Source organism: Pyxicephalus adspersus, chromosome 5 (assembly GCF_032062135.1).
Source record: "Pyxicephalus adspersus chromosome 5, UCB_Pads_2.0, whole genome shotgun sequence".
Classification (NCBI taxonomy): domain Eukaryota; kingdom Metazoa; phylum Chordata; class Amphibia; order Anura; family Pyxicephalidae; genus Pyxicephalus; species Pyxicephalus adspersus.
Window position 1 is genome coordinate 115,413,912 of NC_092862.1, and position 27,043 is coordinate 115,440,954.

At 38.4% G+C, this 27,043-nt stretch overlaps 1 protein-coding gene across 1 annotated transcript; it reads left to right on the forward strand.

Annotated features, from left to right (window-relative positions):
• The first annotated feature begins 4,070 nt into the window (after positions 1-4,070).
• LOC140332164 (ferroportin-like) lies at positions 4,071-25,140 on the forward strand. Its single transcript, XM_072413458.1, has 9 exons — positions 4,071-4,909; positions 5,852-5,957; positions 8,802-8,869; positions 9,660-9,819; positions 14,883-14,998; positions 15,514-15,640; positions 18,802-19,056; positions 19,633-20,346; positions 24,645-25,140. Exons 2-9 carry the CDS (start codon positions 5,861-5,863, stop codon positions 24,914-24,916), a joined length of 1,809 nt encoding a protein of 602 aa, XP_072269559.1. The 5' UTR covers positions 4,071-4,909; positions 5,852-5,860; the 3' UTR covers positions 24,917-25,140.
• Positions 25,141-27,043: the final 1,903 nt, after the last annotated feature.

Sequence of the window (27,043 nt, forward strand, 5' to 3'; positions counted from 1 at the left end):
GAAGCTCTCTAGGCCTTGTCAAATTCCTGACAATGGGATCTTGAAAAACTGCCAGCTAACTCTCTCATAAAATTACTTCAGCATCATGTCCTGCTAATCCTGCCCTGACAAGGATGGGGAAGGAGATGAATTCCGCCCTGAAGCAGGTATTGACCGGCCTGCATTTACTATTTTTTTTTTTTTATAATTTTATTTTTTATTCAGTGAACAGTCATACATACTGGTTTTGAACATTAAAACATACTAATCACCAACATAGTTATTGTCTTCCGCATCACAAACTTACTATTAACAAAAAAAACAGAATGACTGAACACAGGCAATTTTCAAATTATTACCAAAAACAACAAAAGAGAGAAATAGAAAAATAGAAATCAAAATAGAGAAAGAGGGGGAGGGAGAGGAGGGGGAGGGGCACGGCATTGCAGGCCAGATTGAATAAAGGCCAAATTTAACACAGTAGGGAACACATAGCAATAATTCAATGATATCCTCTGTATTCAAGACAGATTGTCAGCATTATCAGCCTGTAGACTGAAAGGTTTGCTTTGGTAGTGGTAACCTGTATCCAATAGAACCAAGTTTTTCGGAATTCATCCGATCTACCTTCCCGGCTGGTAATAAGGTCTTCCATCGTCATAATGTCATTCACTCTTCTAAACCTTTGGGACAAAGTGGGAGGAGAGGATTGTTTCCATAGGGACGGAATACAGGCCTTAGCAGCATTTAAAAGATGTTTGAATAAAGAAGCATGGTATTTCTTTTTAGACCAATCATTCAAATGTAAAAGGGCTAGCTCCGGGCTGTTACGTATATCTACCTCTGTCAATTCTTCAATAATCGCCACCACCCCTGGCCAGAAAGGTTGCAACTTAGAGCACTCACAGAATATATGAAACAGGCTGCCAGCAGCCGCTTCACAACGCCGGCATCTATCATCTACTCCCGGATACATTTTGGTTAACACAGTCGGCACTCTGTACCACCGCGTGAGCAATTTATAGTTCAGTTCCTGATAAGAGTTGCTGAGAGCGGCTTTATGACCCGTGTACAGGAGTCGATCCTGCTGTTCTGGGGAGAACGTGGTGTTAAGGTCACCTTCCCATTTGTGTAAAAATGGTAAAGTTGAAGTCGAGGGGGGAGTATCCGTCAATAGCATCTGGTAGGCACCAGAGAGAGTTCCCCTAATGGTGCCCTGGGCCACACATACCCCCTCCACCTGTGATAGGGAGCGCACAAACCTGGATGGCGGTGGGAGAGAGTGAAGAAAATGACACAGCTGTAAGCTGCGCTATGGTCCCAGCTCTGGAAGCTCGTGAGCAGTTGTCAGATCAGAAACAGGTGCCCACTCCGTGCCCCTCAAAAAATGAGATGCTCTGAAAATTCCCCGCTCCCTCCATGAGCGAAACCTAGGATCTGGTCCCAGAATAGGAGACAATGGAGAAGGGTAAGTACACACACCAGGGACTCTGAAATATTTCAGCACAATGCGGAGGGTTGTTCCTATCAGCGGTAGCTTGAGAATGGGAGATAGTGTGTCTGGAGGGGACCACATGGCCCCTGCTAACGGTAGATTAGCAATGGATCCCTCAAGCATCACCCATGGCTTATGGCCTCCGTTTATGCACCAGTCTATCAACCGCCCCACATGTGTAGCCTGGTGGTACAATAGAGGATCAGGAAAGACAATTCCTCCACTTTAGGCAACCTTAAGATCTGTCGCCCAATGCGAGGGCTGTCACCCCCCCAGACAAAGCGGAGAAACTCCTGCCTAAACCTCCAGAGTACCTGTTGTGGGATATAAACCGGGAGGGTTTGAAGCAAATATAGCAATCTTGGCATAATGTTCATTTTCAAAATGTTGCATCTACCGAACCAGGAAAATGCATGTTGCTTCCATCGCTGCAGGTCCTGTCTCACCCTGTTTAGTAGAGGCAAAAAGTTCAGGTTAACCACTGAGGACAAATTCCTAGGGATCCTGGTGCCCAAATAAGAGATATCTGATTTTGCCCACTTAAAAGAAAAGAACGGTGTCAGGGAGTCCACTAACCGAACAGGTAATGTAATGGATAATGCCTCTGATTTCTGCAGGTTGATTTTATATTTAGACAGCACTGAATATCTATTAATCTCGTGTAATAAATTAGGCAAAGAGACCCTAGGAGAGGAAACAAAGAAAAGGAGATCATCGGCATAGGCCGCCACTTTATGCACCTGATCATGTACTTCAATCCCATGAATACTTGGGTTCGCTCTAACCTGCCTCAGAAAAGGTTCCAGGACCAGTATAAACAGGAGGGGAGACGGGGCACCCCTATCGCGTGCCATTGCTAATGGAGAAAGGTCTGGACAGTAAACTATTCACTTTAACCTGTGCCGTAGGGGTAGAGTATAGAGACCCAATCCAGGTCACCAAGGCAGGGGTAGGCCAATATGGGCTAGGGTACATTTCAAAAATCCCCAATCAACACGGTCAAAGGCTTTTTCAGCATCCGCTGCTAGTAGTAGTGCTTGAAGTTTACGTGAATGAATATAATGAATTAAATTCAGCGTTTTAACCATATTGTCTCTAGCCTCACGTCCTGGTAGAAAACCTCTCTCATCTGAGTGTACAATAGATTGCATCAGAGGCGTCAGGCGTTTTGCCAGAATGCTGCTAAAAAGCTTAATGTCACAGTTCAATAGTGAAATTGCCCGATAACTAGCGCATGAATTAGGGTCCTTATCAGGTTTCAGAATTAGAGAAATATGTACTGCCAATGTATCCCTTGGTAGAGTCGATCCCTCCGTCAAGGCATTAAATGCCGATAGATAGTATGGGGAAAGTATCGAGAGGAATTTTTTGGAGTTAGGCCATCCGGGCCCGGTGCCTTCCCGGTGGGCGCTCTAGCAAGCGCCGAGGCTAATTCCTCCGCCGTGATCGGAGCCCCCAGAGACTCCACCGCCTCAGAAGGCAAGGAGGGAAGTCCTGAGGAACCCAGATATGCCTTAATCAACTCCACCCTCGTGGGATCTGCTGCAGGAACCGCATCTCTGTCTAAATTGTAAAACTTATCAAAAAAGGACCTGAAGGTCTCCGCAATGTCTGAGGAGGTGTGTATCCACCCGCCCGAAGGGGAACTCACACTGGGAATATAAGTTTTGGCCCTATTTTTCCGAAGTGCCTGGGCGAGAGCCTTGCCACATTTGTTGGAGTATTCATAGTAGTAACCCCTGCATTTGGTTAACATAAATTTAGTCTTGTAACGCAGAATTTCTCTAATATGTTCTCTAACTCCCACAATCTATTGTTCAACTTCCACCGTGTGCTGCCGTTTATGAGTGGTCTCTAAATTATGTAATTATTATTATTATTATTATTATTATTATTAATAAACAGGATTTATATAGCGCCAACATATTACGCAGCGCTGTACATTAAATAGGGTTCTGCCAGAAGCCGATTCAAATTCGCTTCCCTTTCCTTTTTGCATCTATGACCCGCCTGAATAAGCAAACCTCGTATGTAACATTTGTGCGCTTCCCATAAGTGAAGTGGATTATCCACAGAGGTAGCATTAATTGAGAAGTATGACCTGAGCTCAGTCTCCATTTTTTCATGTATCTCTGGTGTATCCAACAAGGAGTCATTTAGTCTCCAGGAGGAAGATTTTGGCTCAGTAGGCGATGCCCACACCGTCAAGGCAATCGGGGCGTAATCAGAAATAGAAATCACACCCACGTCTGCAGATATCACTGTCGCTATTGAGGAGTGTTTGATGAGAAAGAGGTGAATTCTGGAGTAAGTTTTGTGCTCGTGAGAATAGAAGGTGAAGTCCTTTTCAGCGAGGTGTAGAATACGCCATATATCTACTAGTTGATGCGTGTGTAGGAGGCGTTTGATCTTCCTTAGGGCTGCTTCAGACATAGCTCAAGCACCCCTGGTTACATCCACCACAGGATTGGGGGCAAAATTAAAGTCACCACCCACAATCAGTGTGCCTTCACTAAAATCTTCAATAACTTTGAGTAGAGATTTAAAAAATAATACCGGCCTGCATTTACTATTGTTGAGTTTGTGGGTAGCTTGGACCATCAAAGTACATACTCCCTACACATTGTAAGAGATAACCTGTCTTTCACCTAAGCATATCTGTACAGATGTTTGGTAGCCCCATGATAAGGTTTCCAAAGGTGTGCTTAGGGTTCATGTCCAGACCATGCCCCCTGCGCTTTTTTTGTTAAAGCAAACTAATGTGGTCAGCTTCAAAATAAAGCATTTAGTAGCAAATCAAAAAGCTTTGCATTCAAAATTTCAAACACTTGTCACTTTTAAATGTTTGTGATCACTTTCAATTCTGTTTAAACCCAGAACTAAAACTGTTGAATAAAAAAAGTACTTTACTAGCACCGATTCTAGTTCTCAAACTGCTAGTAAATCTGTGTGTGGGTGACGTAGTAGCAGCAAATGCAGAAGAGCAGGGGAGCCCCCCTATAATTCAGTGATTGCGTGCTACAAGCCAGCTCTTTAACCCCTATTGTGTTGCACAAATGAAATCCCAGGCTGCCTAATGCATAGCTGGTCTCCAGCTACACTGCATTCCCATAGCTCAGAATGACCCCAGATACAGCACATTGTACTAGCCTGTCACGTGTGACAGAAAGTGCTGGCTCTCCTTTTCACAACAAACATGAAACATTTGCACCTCCAGCATTTTTACACAATGGGGTACATATTAGCAAGTGTCCATGTAAGTTTCATAAAGTGATCTCATCTCTTTTTTTTCTTTCTTCACCTTTTTTTTTTTCTTTTGGAAAAATTCATCTTCCCATGGCAGGGAGGGCCTCTCTTTTACGGTCAAACTGTTTTCGGTGACAGTTTGAAAAATCCCATTCGGACACATGAGAGTACAGATTCTGCCTGCTTATGGTAAGTACTAACAGAAGAGCATGTTTTATTTTAAGTGCTATGTATGGATCATTACCCTAATAGTCTTTTTTTTGTATCATAATAACATTTTATTTTTACAGTTTTATTTTCATCAGTTCATCTTTTGATATTTTGTTGTCATCTTGTTCAGTTTATTTATTTCTGATGAAAATAAAATCTAGATAACTAGTAAGTGGCTATATAGATAAAATGTATAGTTCTGGCATTTAGGAGTTTGTAAACTTGCGTTTCTCATACGGTATATATTGTGTATATATTACTAAAGAGAATTGTACATAGTTGATTTATAACATTCTTTTTTTAAATATCGATGGTGTTTTGTATACCTTTTCAAACTATCTACATCAAAAAAATAATTCTGTGTATTCTTCGTGTAAATATATCTAAGTTGATCAAGATATGTAAGGTAATTTTTGAGCTTGACTGACTGATCCGATCGATATTCTGATCAGTCAGAAGTCCCAGGACACTGTTTGCATGTATACAGGATTCTGCTGTTTGTTTTTCCTGGAAAGAAGCAATTAGAGTTCCAAATGCACACAATCATTGCTACACATAATACAACCTATATAGTTCTGATCATTTTTCATCAGCAGATCCAAAAGTGGCCAAAACCTAAAAAAACACGATTGGCAGCTGTATTCCCTTGGGAGTCGCTTCTGATCATATTATTGGATTAGAACTAGGATTTAATTTTACAAAAATGCCCGTTTCTACTAGTTCCAAAACAGCGGAGATACAAAGTCAAAAGATATGTTTTGATGGCAGTTTATTTTATTTATGGTATTGTATATATGTAAATGTCCCTAACCTTGCTAATATTGTTTTCCTAATAAGGTCAATATAAATTTTCTCAGCTGTTTTCTGTCCAGTGCTTTTGAAAGTACATGTAAATGTAATTAGGTGTTTACTTTTATATAGTGATCTGCAATGCTGGAAGAATTTGAAGAAATAACGGGTTCGAGAAATGAAAGTACACAAGGACAGCTCCCTACAACCCAAGCTAAAGACAAGAAGAAAAGACTTGGTAAATATTTGATGTAGATGCGTTCATGTTTGTACAACGCTGAATTGTAAACTGTTTTAGCTATTCTATAATGTAAATTGAATTTGGCCTGGATCAGCGGAGACATGAGTTAGCATTGTGTATGACATTTTGTAGGTTATGCAAAGTCCAGTGCTGCATTGTGAGCAGCCATAGGGGCCACCATAGGATAGAAAATTTGTTTATTACAGAATGTTTTATTTCTTTTTTTATATCAATGCATACAGTAATCAATTTTAACTCTGTCCTTTGATCTTAGGATTTTGAATACAATAAAATTGTGTTTTTCCAACGCTATAGCAAATATTTTGCAGAACCTACTTACCTACGGTTGGCACCTAGCAGAGGTCCTGTAGCATGTTCAAAGACAACCTGTGCTTTGCCAATGCAGGAAAAAAGAGCATATTTGCACCCATCCCAGAAGCACAAACTTATCTTCCCTCTATCCACAAATTCTTTCACTAGCCTCCAAGTTAATGGGACCTGGCAGGGCAAAGTCATGAGGTCAGACATAGCCAGGCTCCAGTGATAAAATGTAAATTAAGCAGAGGTTTTTATGGCTAACGGAGACAATGGCAGGCATATTAGAGTGCCCAGAAGACTTTTTCTATTTGAACCCAAACCAGCTTTACTGGATTAAAACCACTTTTGAAATTTGTGATTCTTATGTGGATGTAGTGCACATCTGTAATGTTATCTGATATACAATTATAGTGGAGCAATGCATACACTTATGAATGATTTATATAGCCCCAACACTTTTAATGGCACTTTATATACAGCATTCCTTAAGGCAGCGATTGCCAATCGTGGTCCACATTAAAATTTTGGTGGTCCGCAGAAATATTACCTGGCCGGTGTGCCCCCCATGTCCCCCATATTCACAGCCCTGCACTACTGTCCCCCCCAGATGTTTATAAAGTGGGTCTAAGCCTGCGATGGGAGAGTGAGTGGGTTCTGGCATCATCATGTCAGATGTCATGGCATCATGTCATGTTTCTTCCCCTTGAGTGACACAGGCTCTCCACACATGCGCAGAATTTAAAATGATGGATTTAGGGGTCCGTTAGATCCAAAAGGTTGGCGACCACTGTCTTATGCCCTATGTTCCTGAAGTTAAAGCCAGTAAAGGAGAACAAGTAAAATGGGTTTCAGATACCACATGTCAAGATCATGGGGCACACAATGACAATAGCAGTGTGACAAGCAGCAGCTAGCCTGCCCCATTATGTTCTCTTTTCCCTTAGATTTCCCATCTATAGTAGTGGTAGTGGAGATGGAGCTTCTTTTATGAGCTGCTGTGGGTCTGCTAGGCTGGTTTTGTCATACACTGATATGTTGTTCCCCATGTTATAACACGCAGTCCAAGAATCTCACAGTAAAAATTCAAAATGTGTACAAAAAATGTACTGATAGAGGGGGCTAAGAACTATTTGTCACCTCCAGGGGTAGCCCCCAACATGCGTTTTAGGAATAACTGAGTTGAGCATAATTAGGGGTGCAGCTAATATTACACAAATCAACTATTAACATGGGGGCAGCTGTATGGTCTAACAAACAATAGCCCCAGTAAACCTTTATATAACTATAGCCTGCGTTGTACAATGTTATAATTTTTGCACCCTTCTCAGGTCTGTGTCCCCCATAGGTGCCAATTTCACCAACACCACCTCTGACACTCTGGGGCTTCCTCCAATCCACATCCCCAATTTGCTTCCCTTGGATCTACCACCCAGTGCACTTCCCTAGAGTCTACTACATCACCCATCACAGTACTTCTCTCATATTCCACCATCATTCACATTACCTCCCCTTCTTATCCATCCATGCCTTCCTTCATAGATGGTCAAACAGGAAGTCAGATGGCCTCTTTTATTGGTGGTCAAGGAAAGCTACTTTATGTTGCAGGTCAATGGATTAAAGGCCCTTTTACACTGGGGGCCAGTGGGAGAAGAACTGCATTATACTGATAGTCAGTAGGAAGGTGGGCCCATTACATTGATGGTCAGAGAGGAAGGACATCATAACATTGATGCTCATCGGTAGAAAGGGCCCCTTTTACACTGGTCAGTAGGAGATTTCTTGGAGTAATGGCCAATGGTAAGAATGTCCCCTATTACGTGTTACAAACACTGAGTGTCTATTGCAAGATGAACATCTAGCAGCCTCTGGAAGAACCCCATGCTTTCAGAGAAGTCAACTCTCAAGAGGTTAAAAAATGTCTGCCTGAGGGAATAATAGAGACTCTAGAATATCAATTGCTCTCTACATTTGACCTAAAGTACGAGGCTCCTGGGCTGGGTGGATTATTTTTGGCCAGCGTGCATATCACAAGCAGCAATGGATTTCTATAGCTTCTCTCAGATGACTAGGATATTTTTGGTTGATAATCAATGTTAAATCAGAGGGCTATCCAACCCCAGTCCTTGAGGGCCAGAATCCATACACATTTTTTTTAAATATATTTTTTTATATATATTTTTATTGAGGTTACACGGTGATAAACATAAATACATATGGTTCCAAACATTATAACAATCGAACATAGAACTTTAAGATACAAACAACAAAGTAGTATAGGTGTAGGTGTGTAAGTTAAATACAGTTAATAAACAAGAAAAATCTTGGTATTGGTCCATACATATTTTTAATATTTTTATAACAGACACCAATCAATTTGGTAAAGGAGTGGTTTTCAAAGAATCAAAAAATTACAGTTTATATGAAAATCCTGGCCTACTTGTATCTCTTGAGTACTGGGGTTGGACCGCCCTATTATATCATGAGCACATTGCAGTTGTCTTTATATTTGTTATTTGTTGTCAGGTCCAGCGGTAAACTATCTGATGGGACCAAGGTTTCTTGTCTATGTAAGCTGTGCGTTATCAATATGGGTAAGATCACTTTTTTTGGTAAGCTTTTTATTTACAGCTTTTGGAACAATAACATCAGAATTTTAGTAGAATACCAAACTAAAACAATAACAGAAGTGTGTGTTAGGCTTAGTATACATGGATGATTTTTTCCAGCATTAAATGCCCAAGTGTAAAGTTCTAATGTGCCAGTAGACAAAGAAGTGTTTTGTCTTTGGGTTGTATACAAAGCTCAGCCTGCAGCATTTGTCCTTTTATTAATACCCGTAAATGCTTTTAAAACATTCCGAATCACCCAGAAATGATTTAAAACAACCTATTGAAACACTATATTTTTATATATAATTTTTAATTTTATTAGCGTTCATGGAGATTTTAATGGCATTTATGATTGTGAAAACACTTGTTTATCCACCTAAAACACATACAAAAGCTGTATGATATTTTAAAAATTTGCCTTTTAACCTGAAAAAAGTTATGATTCCTTTGTAAATGAACTTTTTAATATATTTTTCAAAGCCACAACGTGTTAAATCAGTTGTGCAGATCATTTTGAAGATACTATAACTGTACAATACAAGAGTTGGCCTTTTGTCATAAAGTTAATTTTAGGTGACCCATAGCATGGTTGATTTATATAGAAGAAGAATGTATAACATTTTGTGATAATCGCTAATTACCAACACTGCTAAATAATTTCCTGGTACATATAAGACAAGTCACAGTGCACATTGAGAAATATCACGAATATGAACACTGGGAAGATATTTGTGGAGTTACCTGCTAACACTGTGCTGTATTCTTCCATTAGGGGGATCGCATGTGGCATTTTGCCATCTCAGTGTTCCTCATTGAGTTGTATGGACACAACTTGCTGCTAACAGCTGTTTTTGGGTTAGTGGTGGCTGGCTCTGTATTGGTATTTGGGGCACTGATTGGTGACTGGATTGACAGGAAACCAAGGAATAAAGGTATGTTCTAAAGATATAAGAATTGCACCCACTACAAATAAGTTATTGCTTTGCACCTCATTGCAAGTTGAACTTGGGGTCTTTGCTTTATGTTATCTTATTGAGTATAACAGGTACGATACGTTAAGTAAAATGTCTTTTTAATCTATTTTTTTACTTTGATGTATACTAGCCACTGATTATACTTTTTATAAATAAAAAATGTGTCAGAGCCTGCTAATTTCATGTAAAAAGCCTATGCACCAAGTATTCTATTGTTTGTATAATACCTTGTACTCGCATTAGTCCATGAACTAGTAAAATATCTAGTAAATTCTGAAGTCTTACAAGTTCACACACTTCTGTTTATCAAAGGAGTGAACAGAGTGTTCACTAGAAAAAAGGCGATAATACACAAGTAAAATAATATTTTTGGTTTCCTTGCAACTTTTTATCCTGATCACCTGATCATCCTGATTTAAAATCAATTACACCTTTTACATGTCTTGTTCACTATGCTTATATATATATATATATATATGAATTAGCCTTATTAGTATTGTATAGATCTTTATATATTGTTCACTACTTCTAAAGTACTGTTCAAAAAATAAAGTTGCATGTTATTGGAATGAATTGGTCAGCACCAAATGTGAAAATTGCTGTCCACAGATATACCACTGATCATTTTAGAGCAATAGTTCATATGTAATATACCAAATGCCAATATAATTTCACATTGAAAGCCAAGTGCAGAATAAACAACTTTCTGAATGTTTCTTTTAAATACTTAAGTTCAATGAGGAATTAAAAGAAAATAGTTTTAAATGGAGTTGGTAGAGGTATAAAATTTGTCAGTGCTTCTTTTTTTTTTTTTTTGACTCTAATTGCCAACCTACAGCATTTGCTTTGTTTTAGCTATCTTTAGGAATATTTTGAAGAGCATGACATTTCCATTCTATTGGTTGAATGTTCTTTACTTAATTTCCTGTCAGCTATTTTAATTCAGTGATTCATGGTTACAGCAAAGGACTCCAGATAAAAGTAATACATGTATCTAGCAATCTTGTCCATGGAAAAGACACGTGTGAATGTGTTGTGTTTCAGCGGCGTCTAGCCAGGGCTACAACTTTCTGAGATTTTGGGTGAACAATAGCAAAAGCTGTGTTGAAAACTAACTCAGGTCCACAAATATTGTATTCTTTCAATAATTTTAAAATTTTGATAAACAAAAAAAACAAAAAAAAAATTAAAGATGCATTATGTTATGTTCCGACTACGTAGATAAGGTTGTGCTGTTATGGTAAAAAATCACTGCCTTAGAGCAGAGGTTGCCAACCAGTGGTCCGCAAGAAAATTTTGGTGATCCGTGGCTCTGGCCAGTGCACCCCGGAGCGAGGTCATGAGAAGGACCCTACTGAAGGGACGCACTGGGCAGAGCCGCGGACCACGTTCCCCATACGGATTGCAGGCTCAAGTGGGAGGGTTGTGTCTCTGGAAGGTTTCTTCCCCTTTGAGTGACACCCAGCTCCCCCCCATGCTCGGTCTGGAGCCGGTAAATTTAGTGATCCGCTGGTCCAAAAAGGTTGGAAACTCTACATGTAGTGTCTATCTGTGGCAGCCCAATAGATAAGGAATAGGGGTGGCAGCAAGACATTCAGTACCCCTTCCTACCACCCACTGTAGTATCTACAAGCACTGGATCTCTAAGGTGCAAGTCACTGGGAAACATGCGTTATTGCTTAAACTTGACCTGGTTTGAACCTACACAAAGTTTTCTTATTTTCCGTTCTTTTGTCTACCAGTAACCTACTTCCTGGGGGACAACATTCTACCTTACTTTCTCTAGCCAGATTCATGTTTTGCCCATTGGACAGAGAGTCAAAGGATGATATGGATAATTCCATTGTGACAGATCAGTGCTGTATAAATATGAGAAATTATAAAAATACATGATAAAAACTTGATTTTAGACTGATATGGTTGTATTATGCAAGAAGCATTTTTTTACTTTTTTTCATAGGAATCTTGTTAAATGTAAAAGGAAATTATACTGTTTTGGGGTCAACTGTATTTTTATTATAGGTTCATACATAGGCAGCTCTGCATGCCAAAATAAGCATGTGACCCTTTTTATCTATTACAATGCACTGTAATGTAATGCTGGCTCACTAGAACACAGAGGCTTTGCTTTAGTGAATTGGTGTGCCATTCAAAATTAATGGCAATGCAACACATATTACCCTGTTTCCCCGATGATAAGACACTGTCTTATTTTTTTTTGAAGGGCAAAATATGCTCTAGGGCTTATTTTCAGGGGATGCCTTATCTATCTGTCAGCCTCGCTTTTCACTGCACCCCTCCCCCGTGCACTAGTCGTCACTGTCATCAGTCCGTCGGAAGCTCGCTTTTCACTGCACCCCTCCCCCTGTCATCAGTCCGTTGGAAGCTCGCTTTTCACTGCACCCCTCCCCCTGTCATCAGTCCGTCGGAAGCTCGGAATGACTCGTGAGCTTCCGACAGACTGAGGACAGTGACTCGTGTCACGGGGGAGGGGTGCAGTGAAAAGCGAGGCTGACAGATAGATAGTTTCACATACGGTAGGATGAGAGAAAGAGCCGCAGCTTCCCATCCAAGAGCATGCGGAGGCGACGGAGACGGAGAGACCACACGGAGTCACCCACCGTACCACCCGATTCGGGTAAGTGCAGGTATCGGTGGGTGGCTTATTTGCGGGGGGGGGGCCTTATTTTAAATTTTTTCTAAAAAGGGGGGGCTGTCTTATTTGATGGCCCTGCCTTATCATCGGGGAAACACGGTATGTGTGTTTCTCAAAATATGGGGGCCATCAAGGATCAAGGATGCAACTATCACATATCCATCATAAAACATTGTCATAAAATACGGCAGAAGCCCACTTTTAGACTCCTTGGCCCTGATTTATTAAAGCTCTCCGAGGCTGGAGAGAATACACTTTCATCAGGGAAGCTGAGTGATGGATCTGGTCCAGGATTCAAAACGTTTGCTGGCAAATAGCAAATGATTTTTAAAAATCCATTCCATGTTTTCTGGATCACCCTTTTAATAAAACCTTTGACAAAGCCATAATGAAAGGGGGTGGGGGAGTGATGTAATTGATAAAGCACATTTTCACTGGTATACTAAATATTTTGTATTTATCCCACTAAAATAATTAAACAAATGCTTTGTTTTCCTAATATTAGTCCATAATAAGTAAAAAAGATTTATACAAACCATTATACATATTTTTACACCTTCTAATGTGGGTGTTGTGTGACTTGTGCTAACAGAAAAGTGGAGGCCCTATTTATAGCAACCAATCAAACTGGAATTATTTTAGTGATTATTAGAACATGAAGGTTACATTAAATTGTACATTGGGAATTGTTCCTATGGAAACACTTTTATTACTTACCTCAAGTGTCACATAGTACTCCTACAACAGTTTTAATCAATTGCTAAATCATTTCTGTATTTTTATGACTCTTTATATAAATAGTTTTTATTTAACCATCATGTAATATAGCAAGCATGAAATAAGACATTCTATGTAGTAATTCAAAAAAAATTACTTGGGACCAATTTAATGTGAACAAGTCATTAAAGTTTCCTCCAGAGACAGAAGATGCCAGAGGGAGGGATTATATTCATGTCATATACCAGGTTTAAAAATAAAGTTGCATCTTCTGGCGTTTTATTTCACTTGCGTATTCCATTTGATTTATTGCAGCTACTAAAACATAAACCAGAGCTTTCAGTTAAAATAAAAAAATTGACACTTAACTTTATAAGTGGAAAGTCAGCGATCCCTTTGTGACAATCTTAGTCAAGTTGGTTCTGTGCCATCCCGTCTTCCATCTTGTTTAGTCCGGACTGGACACTGGGTGCCACCATCTTCTTCCTCCTCCTTCTCCCTTGTTATTCTTATGTCACTCGATCTTGCACTGGGCAGGCGTGTGATCAGGTGACACACCTTTCTGAAATTTAATGAAAAATAATTGGTATCTTTATTCTTTTACATTCCTTCTATGAATGTCCCTCTGTGGAGCAGCCTCCTGGGATATGTGTCGTATGTATTCCGAGAGGGAGACTGCAGGTTTACCATCCAGTCTTTACCGCCACAGTAGTACCCTTAGCCACCTTTTTAAATAATGTATAAAAAGTAAATACATTTTGACCTATCATCAAAACATTTGGTGATAGGTCCACTTTAGGAACTTTCCCAACTTAAGAACTTGAGAAAGCGGTACAGGTTGCTGTTGACATCATATGGTGATAAACGTAGGTGTGGCTAAAAATTGGGCATGCCATAAAGGAATAATATGTTCCTCAAGTGGCAGTTTCACAGCCAACAAAAACGTTTTATACCAGTACCTTCCTCCATCCCTACAATCATTGGTGGACAGTCATGGAAGAACATCCCTTCCCCAAGTCACTGGTAATGGCATTAACCCACCTAAATATTAGTGGTTGGTGATCAGAGAGATAGTGAACATTATCTATAGTGAACCTATCCTTGTTGGTGGCTGAAAAAAGTCGATTGAAATCTCTCACTTTCACAAAACGTGAAGCTGCACATCACAATTACAAAACATTATGAGTTTTTCAAAAGATTAAACAGGGCAACAGCTCCCTTTTACATGTGTCATTTCTGATTGAATCCACTGACAAATCTCTTTAGAGGGATTGGATCGAGAAGAAGAGTGTGCTAAAGTTATGTCATTTAGCTATGACTTGCCTATAGAGTGAAATATGAGCACAATATGTTTATAAAACAGGGAATCAGACATTGCCTTAAACATTTCATTGTGGGTATTATTTATTGTCATTGAAACCCATGGACCTGGAAGATTCCCACAAGGTAATATTTGAGGGGATGTCCGATTCCCTGTTTTATAAATAGAACCCTTAGAGTTGACTATATTAAAATTAATGTCATGATATTACACTGTACATTCACTCACACACAAAATATTGGTAGAGCCATTACCTCTTCAATTGCTTTAGTTTTTTTTACTCTAGATTTTGTCTACAGTTTTATTTTATTTTGCTTCTTTCTGCAGTTGCTCATGCATCGCTGTTCATTCAGAATTCATCCGTCACAGCTTGCTGCATAGTCCTGATGCTGGTATTCTCCTATAAAAATGAAATAGAACAGATATGGCATGGATGGCTTACAGTAAGTCTTTATGTTGCATTTTACTGCCCGCCTTGTCAGCTGGCTCTTTACTTATGTAACCTGACTTGACATCAGATGCTCAGATCCATTAAGTTGGATACAGAGAACATGAGTACCAGGTAAAGAGTATAGATATTTAAAGAAAACTTGTTATAATAATGTGATATTATAGCATACAAACACGGGTACCATAACTCACCAGAACCTAGCATTTTTTTCTATAGTTCCGTAATTTACCCTTTCCATGTACCCCAGCAGCTGTTCTTCCTGTATAAATGTAGATCTCCTGAAAGTCAAAGCATGGGCATGCCTTGCTTCAACTTTGTCCAACCCCAGTTTTTGAGAGCCAAAATTTGAAAACAGAAATGGAGTATCATAGCATTCTTTGTCATAGCTGTCAATCCGCTGATTTCTAACCCTCATATATTTAAAATATCAAATAATTAAGTAGGACTTGTGAATCCTATAATAAAGTACAAATATTATATATATAAGTTTTATGATGCACTTTACAGGTATTCTGCTATGGAGTGGTTATTATTTTAGCTGACTTAGCAAACCTTGCAAGCACGGCATTGACCATAACTATTCAGAAGGATTGGATCGTGGTGATCACAGGAGATAACAGAAGCCAACTAGCTGGTAAGAATACCAGGAAAGTATAACTATGTGTTTTGGTGATATATGTTTTTATTTATTATGATAGGTAAAATTACTCATAATTCCTTTTACAGTTTATTATACACTGCAGACAATATGATGGCCCCTTCTATTCACTATTTACGACACCTGTTCATTCAGGAGTGCTTTGTGTTTTCAGTTAACTTTGGAATAATTCCATTAGTTGGTACAAATAAAAATAGAAAACTGCCATGTACAAGGGCCTTCTGCAACACACAATTGATATATGTGATATGCAATCTTTGTACACCTATATACAACTGTTCACTAGCTAGGTTTAGGTAGCCATCCACTCAATGTTTAAATGCCCTGTAGACAGGGATTGATAGGTGGGAGCATTCATGAAAAATGCTTTAATAGCCAATAGGCCTAATGGGTTTAGGGCAGCATATGGAACAGCACAACTGGGATTTATTCTCCCTTTTGCCTCCCAAATCATTGGGAGAGCTTAGTAAACATCAGGAACTAAACACAAACTTTTTATGCTTGTGGGAAACAAGACCTAATAAGCTAGATATGTGAACATGAGGAGTCCTCAGGTACCAAACAAGCGTAGCCCTGTGCACATTTTTTTATAAGAGACTGCATCTAATGTATAACTTTCACTGTACTGTTCATCTCTTCGAGAAAATGCAATCTTTATGAATTTTTATAAGTACATCAAAGACTTAAATGAGTATAACAATAGAATAGGGATGTGAGGGAATTATTTACAGTGATTTATGCTGTACAGGATTTAATGTAACTACACAACTGATAAATATGGGAGATGGCAGACCTAACAAGTCCACCTGTCCTTCTGGACAGCCTGGACAGGAGCCGTTGAACATTTGACACCACCTATACAACTATTTTGTCTGTGCCCACCATTACTTTCTCATGACTGACACATGATGCATTCATAGAGGGACAGTGGTCGCTAACCTTTTGGAGCTCACAGACCACTAAATTTAAGGACTCCGGACATGGGGGGGCGGTGTGTCACTCAAAGGGGAAGAAACTTACCCAGGAGTGACGTTATTATGCATGAACCTGCCCACTTGTGTCAAGAGACACAACCCGCCCGCCACCCTGGGCCTATGATCCACATGGGGGGCATTGTCCGAGGCTCTGGCCTGTACCCCCCCTCCCCACCCGTGCCCAGACCACCAAAATTTTCTCGTGAACCACCAGTTGGGGACCAATGTTTTAGGGTGCATTGTATTTACTGACTTCTTCTATTGTTAGTTGTAATAAGTGTCAGGAAAATACCCCAGCATTTACACCCCCCGTGCAGATATAAATACTGGGGTATTTTTTGACACTTATTAGAACTAAATAAGTCATTTGGACAAGTTATGAAATGTCATCAGCATCATGAGATATAACAGCAATATAATAACTACCACTAGATAAACCTGGATGAATGAGAACCTTCACAGACATTTCATAATATATTAAAATAACCCCGTTAAACCATATATTGATAAAATTACTTATTATGATTTTTGAAATAATGTAAGATAATACCACGAAGGATAACAAAAATGTAATGCATACAGAACACTATAAAATTGTCTGTTTGTTCATGTTCATGACAGTAAAATAAATCATAACATTTAGTGAATACATTACACATTCAGCTACACAGTAATTGTTGGGATGTTATTGCTATTATATACGCTTTGATGTTTCCATGTGCCTGTCATTCTGTTGTATGTATGTATACAAATTACTGTTTCTTCACAAAAACCCGCCTTTGAAATGCTAATAGATGTCAGGCATTGTTTCGTAATTTTAGAATAAAGACTTCACAAACAAGAAAGTTATAGTTAAATGACAAATTATTTTAACATATTTGTATTGGATAGAACATAGAGGGGGTAGTTATGTGTGTCCCTATAAATTAGATTTCCTCCCATTTCCTGTTGTACTACTGAGAATGGAATTAAGAAGAAACACTAGTCTAACACTACTGCACCCAGGAAAGACTTGGTTTTGCTTTGTTCGGCTGCAAAAGTTAACCCTTAGGTCTCAGACCATGCCAAGTCTTAAAGCACAACTTTGAAGAACAAACCGGGGTTTATGTCTTGGAAGGCATATACAGCACAGTAACAGCAACCGACTGTAACAGGTTTCACACATACTGTGCTTACTCATAACAACCTGGTTACCACCTTTGTTCTTCAAAGAAAACATAAGTACATTGGAGTTGCTTACAGTTTTCAGTATTTATTTTATTGTTCCAATGGTCTATTGCTTCTATTGCTATTCTTATCTATCTGAATCTCAGAAGAGAAAACTGTAAAGCAGTAAATGTTATTTAATTTGGGATAAAATGGGAAATTGTTATATTATCTAACAATTAAACCACAAAAATTTGTTTAGAATTTTAAAGACACTAAATTATTATCATTATATCATTAAAAAAATCCAGATATATTTTTGCTATAAACACATTAGTTGCACATCCAATTTCATAGAATGTTTGACACGTTTTGCAACAAAAGCTTCCTCAGAACTGGAGAGACTAGTAACATGTTTGAAATCATCTCTGTCAAATATTAATAACAGAAATAAACAGGGGTAATAATTTCCAGGGTTTGGACAGACCAGGCTCCACCAATATCCTCCATCAACCCAACATCTCAAACATAAACTTTATTGGCCATATCAAAAAATCTTTAGATCTTGCTTAGTATTGCTTTGATCCGCTTGAAATCATTTATTAAATCCCCCAACCTGTGCATAAAGAAACTTGTTGTGAAACGTGTTGAATATTCTGTGAGATTGGATGTGCAACTAATGTTGTGTTTATAGTAAAAAATATATTTCTCTGAATTTTTTAATTATATATTATATTATGTTTTTAAGAATAAAAGTATGTGTTACACCTGATAATTTAATGCCTTTTAAAGTCCTGGAAAGTGATTTATTGTGGTTTATGTAGATTTTATTGGATGGACACTCTAATTTTGAAAAATATGTACCAGTCCTGGGCCTACTTAGTATATGAGGTACTTCTAGCAATTAAAATAAACAAAATTTTGTAGTAACATATGACGTATTAGGTTTGTTTATGCTTTCAGATCTGTATATGTAAATTGTTTTTTTTTTTGTTTTTTTTTACCTCCATAACCTAGGAATGAATGCAACAGTTAGAAGAATGGATCAAGTCATTAATATTTTTGCCCCATTGTCGGTGGGTCAGGTCATGACTTGGGCTTCCAATGTGGTTGGCTGTGGATTCATTCTTGGATGGAACCTGGTTTCACTACTTGTGGAATTTATCTTCCTCTCCAGGGTTTATAAAATGGTACCTCAGTTGGCTGTCAAGCCACAGCAATCTATAGGCGAGCATTATATAGAGAGACAACTGGAACTTCTCAATGTGCAAGGTATGTCCATGGTTCTGGAATATGTATGTGGCAAAATATTAAAACAGAGTGTTAACTGTGTGGAATCCATGAAAAAAATTGATCTGCACATAAAAAATATCCTTAGTTTCTAATGTTTAGATCTCCAAATATGGCCTACTGCCAAATATGAGTTTTCTTGACAAGGAAAATTACCCTCATTTAAATATACATAGGTCAGCAGAACCACCCAGAAACCACTTATGCCACTGATTGGCTAGAAATGCTCTTCAGAGCTCTCAGCTTTGCTGTGGAGCTTTATAGAGGAACCTCTCTCCTTCTTATGTGGTATTTGTCATGTAAAATAAATGGAAAAACTGTAAACTTAAATACAGATATACCAATATTGGGCCATAAGAGAAGAAAAAATGTACGCATGATTCAGCATCCAACCAAAATTTTCTCAAGGATGTTTTTAGTAGATTGAGCCATTCATCAGTTTGACATAAAAAGGCCAAATGGAGTTTGTTAGCGTTTTAGAATTTGCTTGTTGGCAAACCTCAAAAAGTCTAAATGACTAAATGAGATATCAAAACATGTGTATCTGTTATTTTTTAGGTGATTTGCCTATCTGCACAGTCATAGGCGACTTCATTGCCACACCAGCCATACCCACTGTATCAAGGGAGGAGAAAGCCCAGACTCCAGAACCTTCTACAGAGCGCACTTCATCAGTCCCTGTCTGCTTCCATAAAGTGCGCCGCATGCTGCGTACGTGTACAGATGGCTGGAAATCCTACTACAGACAGTCTGTCTTTTTAGCAGGTTTGGGATTAGCCTTTTTGTACACCACAGTCCTTGGCTTTGACTGTATCACCACAGGTTATGCGTACACTCAGGGTATCAGTGGCTCTTTGCTTAGCATACTCATGGCTGTCTCTGCCATCTCAGGATTACTGGGTACCTTTCTTTTCACCAAGCTAAGAAGACATTATGGTTTAGTTGTCACAGGAATTATATCCAGCTGCCTCCATGTTGGTTGTCTAATGCTTTGCGTATTTTCAGTCTTTGCTCCGGGAAGCCCCTTTGACTTGGGCATTTTCTCTGTCCTTACGGGTATGAATTCTTCTTTAAATGCTGAGAAGTTGCATCAAAATCAGCTTCACATATATCCATCTCAAGGGAAAATCAACCAACCCATCCTACCAGACCGTTCTTCAATCCACTGGACTAACAATACTGTGTTGTTTGAGAGTGTCCGTGTCAGCGATCAGCCAGACTCCTATATCTCTATCATATTGCTGTTTTCAGGAGTAATATTAGCCAGAGTGGGTAAGTAACAATTTATAAAAACCTGTTAACTTCATTTATTAATTTTGTCTAACCTTATTTTTTTCACCTTTTATTAATCCTCAAATAAGGGCATGCGGTTAAAGTTTGAGGCCAGGAATTTCATGTTTCTTTTTTTATCGGTTGGGATAAACAAGTAAAAAAAAAACTGCATATTTTCAACCTATGAAAGTGTTAGTTTGGTGTAATCTGGTGAGATCTTCTGTTATTATTTGTTGTTCAAAGACTGTTGGATTGCCAGCTTGAACAGATTGCATCTCTATCTCTGGATAATTCATAATGTGTGATTTTATGAGCAGACATTTAAACTTTTACTATAAACTTTTTAAACAGATCCAACTTTTTAAAAAACATTTTTGTCTCAGGGCTTTTTGAATTAAATTTTGATAAACATCAGCGGCTAAAATAATGCATTTATTTAGAACAATTAGGAGGTTTAAAGTGTTCTGTTACACCTGTGAGATTAGAGCCAAATGTATTATTGAACTAGAAGCATTGTCATACATTTTACTGCAATTCAGATACAATACTCAAGGACCAAATGCATCATTTTAGTAGTCTGTTCCCAGACTGTGTTGTATTGTAGTGCACGCTGAATATTTGGACCAACAAAATCCAACTTCTATCTTACAACCATTGCTCACTGCAGCCTAACTATTTACCACTAGACTTATTTTCCTCCTCTGTTTGCTTAAAGAGTTATCTGTGTGCCACCCATTATATTTTTTGTACAGTCATGGGAAAAACATTAAAGGTAAAAAGTTGAATGATGCCCCTAAATTTTTATGGTTGGCTTATAGCCATCTTTAAGGTATTTGTACATGTGGGCTGTTAAAAAAAATGCAACATGCAGCCTAATGCAGTTTAGAATTTTAGAGGTATGCACCTGGGAAAAAACTGGGATGGAACTCAAATATATCTCAATTAGTCCTCAGGTTGCCAGTAAGCAAACAGATCATATCGATGAGTAAGTGTTCATTAAATGAGGATATGACATTCCTTCCATGCAGAATACACTGCAGGAGCGGTTATACCCCTGTAGGCAGGGGAGCTCCATTTGTGTGGCAGGTTGGAATTAAAGGCAACCCTAAAAATGGAATTTAACTTTCCACTCACAGACAATGCTTTGAGATTGATGCTTGCTTTTTAACCAATCAATAATATTGAGTAATATATGGATTCCCATGGGTGACCTACTAATGATAGTGAACCAGCTCACTCGGAACTGATTTAATAAAGCTCTCCAAGGCTGGAGAGGCTGGAGAGGATACACTTTCATCAGTAAAGCTGGGTGATCCAGCAAACCTGGAATGGATCTGGTCCAGGATTAAAAACATTTGCTAACAAATGACTTTTAGGAAATCTATTCCAGGTTTGCTTTCAGTGATGAAAGTGTATCCTCTCCAGCCTTGAAAAGCTTTAATAAATCAAGTCTATTAAGTCACCATCTTTCATTCTCTCATGATAGGCTTCCTTTAGCAATAAATAAAAAATGTAAAAATTGGAGGCAGGTTCCTTTTTTGCAGATAAGAAGGTGATGTATCTTCTACAACAAACTAAACTGACCTGCTTGTTTGCAATCTTAACTCTTTTCTAGCTGCTCCTGCACCGGCATCTCCATATGGTCCTGTTCCCATTTTCGGCTCTTCAGTGATTGGCTTGTTCTTTTTGCAAAAGAACGCACCTGCTCACAATTTTAATATTTAGGTTTTAAATGTACAAACATTTCAGCAGACATACAATACTAATACTACACTTAGCTCACCATAGAATTTATTGCTGCTTCTCGTACACAATAGTACTTTCTTTAAAACAGAAGTACAGTGCTATTGTATGACACGTGAACAGCATTCACATTCAATGCTGACCTCTAACCTATAGTTCTAAGAATTTTGCTGACCTATTACAATGGTGTCTGTGCTTTTGTTTAGAAACATACTAGAGAACCTTTAATTCACTAGAAAGCACTGTTACCATTAACAGAAAAATAGTTTATTCTTAGCAATTCTAAAATCGTATTATGTAACACAAACAAAAAGTTAAAACATAGGGAAGGTATTGGTAAAAATAATACAGCAACAAATGTTTTTCTAGATCAGTAAGGAAAAGTAAATTGATCTAAATGGCTGTTGCAAGCAATTCCGTGTTCTAGATATTATATGAACACAAAGCTGTATTGACATGGCAAGCTCAAACCTATGTCCTGGTTTTGGAATTCCCTGCATTATGGCATGACTGCTGCATAAAGAGTTGCAAAATTTTATTTTCTATTACTTTTAGTAACAAGTATGTGTCCTATTAGAAATTAAAGTATTTAGATGAAAATGTGACCATGAACAAGTAACATTCCTTCCAAGGTAATATTTTCATCTTGAAAGGGACTGTATTTTAGGAAGTGCAGGTTTTATTTCATAATTGCAGCATATAAGGAAAAGTCAACATGCATGTTGGTCACACGGAATAAAGCAACAGGATTACTTAAAGTGTACCTAAACTCAGAATTTTCACTTTACATAAAAGGGTAGACAACCCTTTTATGTTAATTAAAAATTCTGTGAGTTTTTTTTTTTTTTTTTAACTGCAACACCTTTTTTTTAAAAAAACAAAAAGGTGCAGCACCACCACCTCCTAATTCTCAATTGAAAATGAATTGGAGCTTAAAGGCTCTTGGGTGCTACTTCTGTGCATGCCCGAGCCCTTTCGTCAAAAGGGGGGAAAAAAGCCAATCTCACACATGCGCAGTGAGATTGTCAAGTTTTTTTCCCCAACTACGTTACCTGATCTCGGGCCTGGGTGGGGTGACGTAGTAAGAAGAACCCGGAAAAAGAGGAGAAGATGGCGGTGCCTGGAGCGCTAGGCCAAAGACGGATGCCAAGACGACGCGGGACTCGATGGAAGAGACCTCCGGATTGATCGACTGCGCTGTGGGATTGTCAAGTATTTTTCCCCAACTACGTTACCTGTACTCGCGCCTGGGTGGGGTGAGGTAGTAAGAAGAACCCTGAAGAAGAGGAGAAGATGGCGGTGCCTGGAGCGCTAGGCCGAAGACGGATGCCAGGACGCCGTGGGACTCGATGGAAGAGACCTCCAGATTGATCGACTGCGCTGTGGGATTGAAGGTAAGTGTTTTTTTTTGGCCGTTTTTGAGTTTAGTTCCTCTTTCTCTGCCCTATCCCTACCTGAACATTATGCTTTGATTTTTCATAGTCAGGATAGTGATTTCTTCAGGACAGAGATAAAGCACCCTGTAAACTAAAAAGTTGCAACTTTTAAAGTTTACAGGAATAAATACTCTTTTTATATGTTACAATGCTGAATACCTGAGCACCATCAGCGCTGACACTTTGAAAAAAGCGCTGGGTGTTCCCTTTGTCCCTGGCAGCTGAACAGAAGAGTACAATGACAAGATCAAAGTTTTTGTACCCTGGGAGGACAGTAGTTATAGCAATCTCATATAATGCTGTTTATGATGCCCAATCTCATATGATGCTGTTTAGAAACCAAGAGTGTTAAATCAACTGTATTGCACCCATTTTTTCTACTTTTGCACTGTGTGCAGTGAATATCACAGGGAACTTGTGAGCTTTACATGGCATGTGTACCCTCAAAATCCAGCTATTGACATCACTGTAATAGGTGCCCCCCAGATCATCTGTATGGCACACGGAACATGGAGCATTCAGGTTAAAAAGAAAGCTGTTTTGTACTTATACCTAAGATGTGCAGGGAACTGCACAAAACAATAATACAATTATAATTTTTTTTATAGCAACAAAAATGTGTTGTTTCCTTAGCAGCACTGAATCTCTTTGTTTTGATTTCTTTTAAGTGGTGCAACTTGAATCTGAAATTGGTCTCCTTTTGTGACTGGAGATGATATTCTTGTATCTGGCCCGATGTACAACTTGTTTTTCTCCTTCATTATGGAATGTGTTTAGCCTCTATTCTAAAGATGCATTGTACAGTCAAAGTCGTGACTATTACTCATCATAGTGAGTTGAAGTGAATAACAAAGAAAACACCTGCGTACATTAGCTTTTGCAGTTCTTTTATTTCATGCCCCAGTTCTCCAATGATGATTTCATTGCATCAGTTCTACAAACAGTATATACAACTCTAACCAATGAGGTACATTTCAATTAATTTAATTTTGAGTGGTATTTTGCTGTAGGCAGTATTAGAATAAAGCAATCCATATCCCCTTTTAAACCCACCTTTAAGACTTTTAGGCTTTACTAAAAATATACATACTAACTGCTCTTTATTTTTGAATTTAATAGGTCTTTGGTCATTCGACCTTACAGTGACTCAGTTGCTCCAGGAGAATATCCCAGAATCCGAGAGGGGGGTCGTCAATGGAGTGCAAAGCTCAATGAATTACCTGATGGACCTAGTTCATTTCATCATGGTCATTCTTGCTCCGCAACCTCAACAGTTTGGGCTCCTGGTCATCATCTCGATCCTGTTTGTGATAGCTGGACACACCATGTATTTTTTTTATACCAAAAAATATAAAACTAAAGAGAGGGAATCACCAACTACTCCTGCCTGACAGTCTTGTGAGGAACCATTTAAAAAAAGATAGAACTCTCTGTAGTATAATTTTCGTAGTATCGTAGAGTTTTTAGCATGAAGTGTTGGATAACCTTAGCAGACCTGTCCAATGTTCACCTAATCTGTTCCATTTCTTTTTTTATTATAATTTTATACATGAACCACCATATTCCATATACAGAGTCAATTACCTTCACTGAAAATAAACACACATTTAACCTATTACTTTTTTTTTTGTTTGTCACATTAATACTGTTGTGTTGAATCCATTCAAACAGTAAACCAAAGAAAACAAACCAGAGCTGTAAAGTTTATTATACTTTGTAATGTCTCTTATTTTCTGCTTCTATAAAAACCTGTTTTTTAGAAGGGTTAACATAAATACACCATCACAGTAGGACATCTACTGACTTTTGTTTAAGACTTTTTAAGATTTACCCACTTTCTCCTTGTTAATTAAAACCAAATAATTCTGGTAAAATTCATCCATCCCTCCATATTTTCAAGTTTTTTTGCTTTTTACTCTCAGTTTAGCAGAAGAAACCACAGATCACAATGTGTTCTTGCTCACACCAAAAGTACATTATTACTGGCCTTAAAAAGCCCTTTTGTGAATGACAGAGCTGGGAGTTTAAAGGTGCTCATAACAAATTAGTTGGTGTGTAACTTATCAATCTTCTTTTAGTCTTATTTTTTATATGTATGCTATTGCTGTAGTTTTTTACTTCCCATAGTAAACCCTAGATATCTTTTTTAAGCAGACGTAGCATTGCTGAACTTATTCTATGGAATACCTAGTTTTAAAGCTTTTTTAGTTTTAGTATTTGCAGTCTTGAAACAACACACACTTCAAACAAACATCCAGAAAACTGTGTGACTGAACACTTGAGCTGCATATTCATTCTGGGTCAGTGATTCAGTATTACAGACAGAGGATCAGAACACCAACCAGTCAAGCTGTATATTTTAGAACCAGTTCAGCAATGGCAGCTTACATAATCTTTAAGAGGTCTGCTTTAACCCATACACCTACAATAACTAGTCTGGTTAACCAGATGATGTATGCTTGGCATAAATAAAATTTCAGTGTGTCCTATTGCTTTTCTCCACCACAATCTCAAGCTGAATTTGAACGGCCAGTAAAAAGTGGTATTTGGTGGGCCGACTCACCCCTGTATCCTAAAATCTCTTTAACATTACTTTCTGGCTTTGTTCTAACTCATTCTTGCTGAATTCTGAATGGAACAAATAAACAGAAAATGTGTTTGTATTCGTAAGGCACATGCATTTTATTGAGGAGAAGGCTTCAACCTTTACTCAGCAGCAAACATTAAATAAAGCATACAGAGGGGGTAAATAAAGCAAACAAAGGCGGTTTATTGCTGATGTATTTTCATCTGTTCTGATATCAGGTACTAGCATGGTCACAGTACAATCCCATTCTTCAGCTTCACTGGGTCATGATCAACCTGTAATGGCAATTATAGCATTAGTATCAAACAAGATGCAATAAATATCTTTCTAAAGGGCATAGACTACAAACAACTGATAGCAAAGTTCAAAGTACTGTATGTACTGCGGGCCTTGTGTATCAACATCTCCTTGAGAACCAGAGAAACGCATGTTATTTAGCTACGAATCAGCAGAAAATAACTGCTGGCACTGGAGGAATTACTCCAGATTTTAGAAAGAAGAAAGTAACACAGAAAATCCTTTATGTTCTTAGCCTAGAACAAGAAAAGGGGAAGGTTCGCTTAGAAAAGTAAGTTGGACCTATTTATATATTACATAGTACACTTGTCTGTATTGGATCAAAATTCCCAGCATACCTTGCAACCCAAAAATGATCATAAATAGTGTGTGTGTATTATATAGAGCAGTGTCAGGTAATTTAAGAGATGTACCTAGCTGATGGCGGAAATAATAAACCAAGCACTACAGAAATTTACTGCTCTAATGAGGATCATATCATCATAAAACCGAAGTGTCATATGTCTTCTGTTTAAACATAGAATGGGCCACCCTGAACTATAATTCACAACAATGATCACGTGGAAAACACTAGTGGGAATAAACTGCATTGGCTCCAGGAGAAATCCCTTCTATTAGGTTTTAATTTATCAGT

What these genes read in the sequence shown, in the direction of transcription:
- LOC140332164 (XM_072413458.1), top strand. Translation starts at nt 5,861, where the DNA reads ATGCTGGAAGAATTTGAAGAAATAACGGGTTCGAGAAATGAAAGTACA. An exon ending in CAGGAAACCAAGGAATAAAG is followed by an intron (nt 9,820 to 14,882) that starts GTATGTTCTAAA and finishes TTCTTTCTGCAG; the next exon opens with TTGCTCATGCATCGCTGTTC. An exon ending in TAACAGAAGCCAACTAGCTG is followed by an intron (nt 15,641 to 18,801) that starts GTAAGAATACCA and finishes TCCATAACCTAG; the next exon opens with GAATGAATGCAACAGTTAGA.